This window comes from Desmodus rotundus, chromosome 8 (genome assembly GCF_022682495.2).
Source record: "Desmodus rotundus isolate HL8 chromosome 8, HLdesRot8A.1, whole genome shotgun sequence".
Classification (NCBI taxonomy): Eukaryota; Metazoa; Chordata; class Mammalia; order Chiroptera; family Phyllostomidae; genus Desmodus; species Desmodus rotundus.
This window is the reverse complement of record NC_071394.1, coordinates 47,514,542-47,520,541: the sequence shown is the minus strand read 5'-3', so window position 1 is coordinate 47,520,541 and position 6,000 is coordinate 47,514,542. Positions and strand designations below refer to the sequence as shown.

The 6,000-nt window shown below is 35.3% G+C and overlaps 1 protein-coding gene across 2 annotated transcripts in view; it reads right to left on the bottom strand.

The window, feature by feature from the left end:
- Positions 1-264: 264 nt before the first annotated feature.
- UBE2V2 (ubiquitin conjugating enzyme E2 V2) overlaps positions 265-6,000 on the bottom strand; it is a 51,644-nt gene continuing 45,908 nt past the window's right edge. For both annotated transcript variants that reach the window (XM_053930022.1, XM_053930023.1), the window contains exon 4: positions 265-1,155. In XM_053930022.1, coding sequence (XP_053785997.1) covers positions 1,009-1,155 — 147 coding nt within the window. In that variant the 3' untranslated portion in view covers positions 265-1,008. The remainder of the gene's footprint in view (positions 1,156-6,000) is intronic.

Sequence of the window (6,000 nt, the reverse complement as noted above, 5' to 3'; positions counted from 1 at the left end):
TAAAAATTGCTAGAATTCAAACATATTTTTAATATATTTCTGGTAAAATCAAAGTGAAAATATAGTATTTGGGATTCCTCCTTGTCCAAAGAAATTAAACATTTCAAATAATTTGTACTCTGCAAATTCCAATTCACAAGAAGTATACAAAACAGGATAAATAATAAAAAGTGTATATGAATGGAAAGCTACAACAATTCAAATTTTTGCTACCTCGGCAAGGTACTGTACACATACCACATCAATATAATAGAAATGGCACAGTTTCTGAGGACACAATCCACATTTTATTTACATTTTAAGACTAACTTTAATCTCAAAAATCACATATCCATACACTTATTTCCTTTTTGCTGATTTCACTTAAACTTAAATGCATGTTTGCCAAAGACTGTAAACAAATATTTGTCATGTCTGTTACATGTAACATACAGAAATAGCTTTTAACAGAAATTCATCAACCTTTCCCATGACATTTTTTTTTATTATAAAGGCAGGTATCAAAACAATCCTTAACATATTTTTGATACTACTGGTAGTCAGCATCCACATTACTTTGAAAATTAAAACAATTTTTGACAATATTCATTATACCTGCTACTTCAGACAATTTAAACTGAAGCTCTTTTCAACTAAGCAAGATGGATAAAGCATGCCATTTCTCTTTTTCCTTCTTGAGATTTTTAGAAACACACATGCTTCCACCACAGCTATCTGACACTTCTCACCATACTTTCATCTTATAAACCTGAATTCTATTTTGAGTACTCCAGGTTTATGTTTAAATGACAGTGCCTTAACCAACAAATGTGCTGCATTTTTCCTTCTGTTACCTGAAAACATAATGCATATACATATATTAAATATATTCTTACAAATGTCCAGGTCATGTTTACCAGTTGGAATTCTTTTACTTAATGTGTGGGTATTTTGCATTGTGATATTTAATCAAGACATTAACATGAATAGAAGATTGTTGATTTAAGACAAGTTTGAGATCCACTAAAATTAATTGTTGTATGTTTGTCCTTCTGGTGGCTGTGGAAGCTTCATATTCTCTTTGGACATCATTAGACGTCTTAGTTCTTGAAGTACAACTTTAATGCTATATGAATTTTGCCATTTTGCTAATACCGGTATGCTCCGTGCATCTACCTGAAAGGAGAGATAAATAAATAAAATTAATTGCCAAGTTTAAAGTACTCTGGTACCAATTTATTAAAACATTTTAATAAGTCCTTTTAAAAACTAGTAGCCTGGCTCTCTTTCCATCAAAGTCAATGTTATAATTACAGGTTCATATAATATTTAGGACAATAATCTTTAACAGGTATTTCCAAAAAAATTGTACCTTGTGTATGTGTGCTTTTCGATATTTTACAAATAAACGTGTAGTGAACTTTGGTCATCAGAAATTAAAAAAATGTTACATTAAATAACTACATTGTAAACATATTTACTAATTCCTTCTTGACAAAATAAGGATGGAGAGTTCCTCTCCATTCCCAATGCCTCTACCAAAAATCTGGGCAATTATCTCCAATGGGATTTAGGAAAGAACTGTGAACCTGATCTCTGCTTTCAGATTTTTCTTTCCAATGTGTTCTATGTACCACACTGAATAAACCTTCCACTATGAAAGACTGGCATAATGTGGCTGGAGCTCCTTCAAAGCTTCATTTCCAGGTAATTGCCATCACTTGACCTATTTGGCACTTCCCTGGAAAATACCATTCACAAGGCTCTTCTTTAACTGACCTCAAAACTCACACATTGGGTACTGCCTATTCTGTCACCCACCCATGCCACCCCTGCCCTTGATATTAAAGATTGGCTGGGGTGGGGCGGAGAGATGTAAAGAAAATGCAGACAACTGTAACTGAATAACAATAAAAATTAAAAAAAAAAAAAAAAGCAGTGTCAATTGTTTAACGTCCCTACTGCCAGGGGAGGTGATAACAGGGCAAACAAGGAGGTAACCAAAATACTTCAGAGGAATCTACTGATGTTTGTAGGGTCACTGAAAAGTTCTAAAACATGCCTGTAAATCTAGAAGACCACACACATACAAGGCTGTGCACAGGCTCCTGAAAGACCTGAGAAGGCCATAAACTGTCACCCGTGGCTAACCTTGAGCAACATATAAAAAAGATTATTTACCATAACCATATGAGATTCATCCAAGAAATGCAAGGCTATTTCAATATTTTAAGGTCAATCAATGTAATATGCCATATAAAAATAGAAAACAAATCATGATCATCTCAACAGACACAGAAAAGCATTTGACAGAATCCAATAACCTTGTATGATAAAAACACTAAAAAAACAGAAGGGAACTATCTCAACCTAATAAAGGGCATCTATAAAAAACATACAGCTACCATCACACTTTACTGTATGAAAGACCAAATACTTCCCTCCTGATATCAGGAACAAGGCAAGGATTTCCAGTCTTATCACTGCTATTCATGACGGAACTGGAAGTTCTAAATAGGCAATCAGGCAAGAAAATGAAATAAAAGGTATCCAGGTAGAAAAGAAATAAGTAAAATTATCTCTATTTATAGTTGACATGATCTTATATAAAGAAAAGTCTAAGATATCCATTGAAGAAATTATTAGAGCTAATAAACAAGTATAGCAGGGCTGCAGGAGACAGGATCAACACACAAAAACTAGCTGTATGTCTGTATACCTGCAAAGAACAATTTAAAAATCAAAGAAAGAAAACCATGCTAGTTACAGTAGGGAAAAGAGAATAAAATACATAGGTATAAATTTAACAGAAGTGTAAGAACTGTACATCGAAAACTATAAAAAAATTGTTGACAGACATTAAAGTCCTAAACAAATGGAAAGATCCCATCACTTGGATAAGACGGCTTAATACTAAGACAAAAATATTCCTCAAATTGACCTATGGATTCAATACAATCCCTATGAAAATTTCAACTTTTTTTTTTTTTTGAAGTGGAAAAACTGATCCTTAAATCCATATGACAATGAAAGGAACCCAGAATAGCCAAAACAATATGAAAAAGAAGAACCAAGTTCTTCCAATTTCAAAAGTTGCTACAAAGCTGTAGTAATCAAGGAGGTGGTGCTTATATAAGGATGAGTGTACCTGTCAATGGAATACAATTGAGAGCCCCAAAATAAATCCATGCATCATACATACACAATGAACTTATCTTTGACAAGAATACACAGTAAGAAGTCTCTTCAATTAGTGGTGTTCGGACAACTAAATATCCATATGCAAAAGAATAAAGTTGTACCCTTAACTCTCACCATACACAAAAATTAAGTCAAAATGGGTAACACACCTAAATTAAGAGCAAAAGCTATAAAACTGTTAGAAGAGCCCTGGCCAAGTAGTTCAACTGGTTGGAGCATCATCCCATACACCAAAAGGTTGCAGGTTTAATTCCCAGTCAGGGCACATACCTAGGTAGCAGGTTCAATCACTGGTCAGGGCATGTATAGGAGACAACTGATTGATGTTTCTCACATTGACACCTCTGTCTGTCTGTCTGTGTCTGTCTGTCTGTCTCTCTCTGTCCTCCCTTCCTTTCTCTCTAAAAATCAGTAAGAAAGATATCCTTGGCTGAGGATTTAAAAAATAATAATTTTTAAAAAAGCACTGTCAGAAGAAAACAGGAGTAAATCTTGACATTGGATTTTGTAATGGTTTCTGAGATATAACAGAGTACATTCAACAAAAAAGAAAAGAATAAGATAAAATGGTTACATCAAAATGTAAAATGTTTGTGTTGCAAACCACACAATCAAGAAAGTAAAGAGAAAACCCATGGAATAGGAAAAAAACTTGCAAATCATACATTTGATCAGGAACTCTTTTTCACTATTTAAAGAACCCTTACAACTTAGTAATAAAATTATCTCAATTCAAATGTGGGCAAAGGCAGACTGTGGTAGGCAGCTTTTATGGACTGGTTTGTTAAAACCCTAACCCTTACAGCAAGGGTGTCAAACTGGTTTTCATGGGGGGGGCCAAGGTGAGGGGATGGCACATCAGCCTCATAGTTGCCTTCAAAGAGCCGAATGTAATTTTAGGACTGTATAAATGTAACTACTCTTTAACAGTTAAGTGAGAGCGGCGCTGCCACTGGGTAGAAAATGGGTAGAAACAATGTGCTGGGCCAGATAAAACAAGATGGAGGGCCAGATTCGGCCCCAGGGGCCTTGTGTTTGCCACCTGTGCCCTACAGGGATGGAATTAGAAGCTGAGGTGTCTGGGAAGTAATTAGGCTTAGATGAGGTCATAAAGGTAGAGCACCTATGATGGAATTCCTTTTAAGAAGAGAGACTAGAGAGCTTGTTCTCACTTTCATGTGAGGACAAGAAGTCAGTATCTACAACAAGGATGAGTATTCTCACAAAATCCAACCATGCTAGCACCCTGATCTTGATCTTCCCAGCCTCCAGAACTGAGAAATAAATTTCCGTTATTTAAACCACCCCAGTCTGTGGTATTTTTGTTATAGCAGCCCAAACTAAGACAGCTGTTGTCATGGCTCCCAAAGATCTTCAACTCCTGATATTCATGTTCTATGGGACCCCTCCTTTTGAGTAAGGGCTAGACCTAGTGACTTGCTTCTAATGAACAGACTATTGAGATGTCATTTCTAATATTAAAGTACAAAAATATTCTAGCTTCTTACTCTTTCCTGCTTTTACTCCTTGCTTCACAGGTGGAAGTCAGCTGCCATGTTGTGAACTGCCCTAAAAAGAGAGGCTTATATGGCAAGGAACTGAGAGTGCTTTCTGGGCAGCAGTGAGCAAGAAACCGATGCCCTCAGTCCAAAAACCCACGAAATACTGAATTCTGCCAACAACCAAAAGACTGAGGTTGGAATTGGATCACTTCTTAGTCAAGCATTCAGGTGAGACCACAGCACAGGCTGACATCTTGACTGCAGCCTATAAGACCCTGAGCCATATGACCTAGAAAAGCTGGACCTCCATTCCTGGCCCACCGAAACTGTGAGATAATAACTGTGTAATAACTGAAACAACAGAAACTGTGTCCTGTTGTTTCAACTGCTTTAGAAAAATAGACAAAGAATCTAAATAGACATTTCTCCAAAGAAGATTCACAAGTGGCCAATAAGCATTTGGAAATGTACTCAACTTCATCAGCCTAATCAAGGCATTGCAAATCAAACCCACAATGAAATAAATACTACTATACACTTTGTAGGATGGCTATAAAAAAAAAAAACAGACAATAACAATTGTTGGCAAGGATGTGGAAGAGTTGGACCTCTCACATGCTGCTGGTGGGAATATAGAATGGTATGTTCACTTTGAAAAACAGTCTGGTAGTTCCTCAAAATGTTAAACATTGAGTTACCATATGACCCAGCAATTCCACTTCAAGGTATATTTACTCAAGAGAAATCAAAATGTTATACCTACCAGGTGATAAACGGATAAACAAAATGTGGTATCACTATATTATGGAATATACTCAGCAATAAAAAGACAAAAAGTACTAATAAATGGCTACAATATCAATGAACCTTGAAAATACTAGATTAAGTGAAAGAAGTTAGTCACAGAAGAATAGATACTATATGATTCCATTTATACAAAAAGTCCAGGATAGGCAAATCTATAAAGACAGAAAGTAGTGGTTGTTTAGTGTGAGGGAGATAGGGAGTGGAAAGTGACAACAAATGGGTAAGGGGGTTGCTTTGAGAAAGATAAAAATGTTCTAAAACTGGATTCTGGTAATAGGTCCACAACCCCACTGAATTATATACTTTAAATGAGTGTATTGTATGGTATGTAAATTATGTAACAGTAAAACTATTTAAAAATAGAACAGAAAAATAATTTTTATAATCTCTGACAAGCAACTGAAACAATGTTAACATATTTAAAAATGCTTCTTCTAACGCTTTGACTTAGAAGAGAAGCAATTCCATTAACCTATTTTAAACAGATCCCATAAGTGAAGAAGTTTATAAA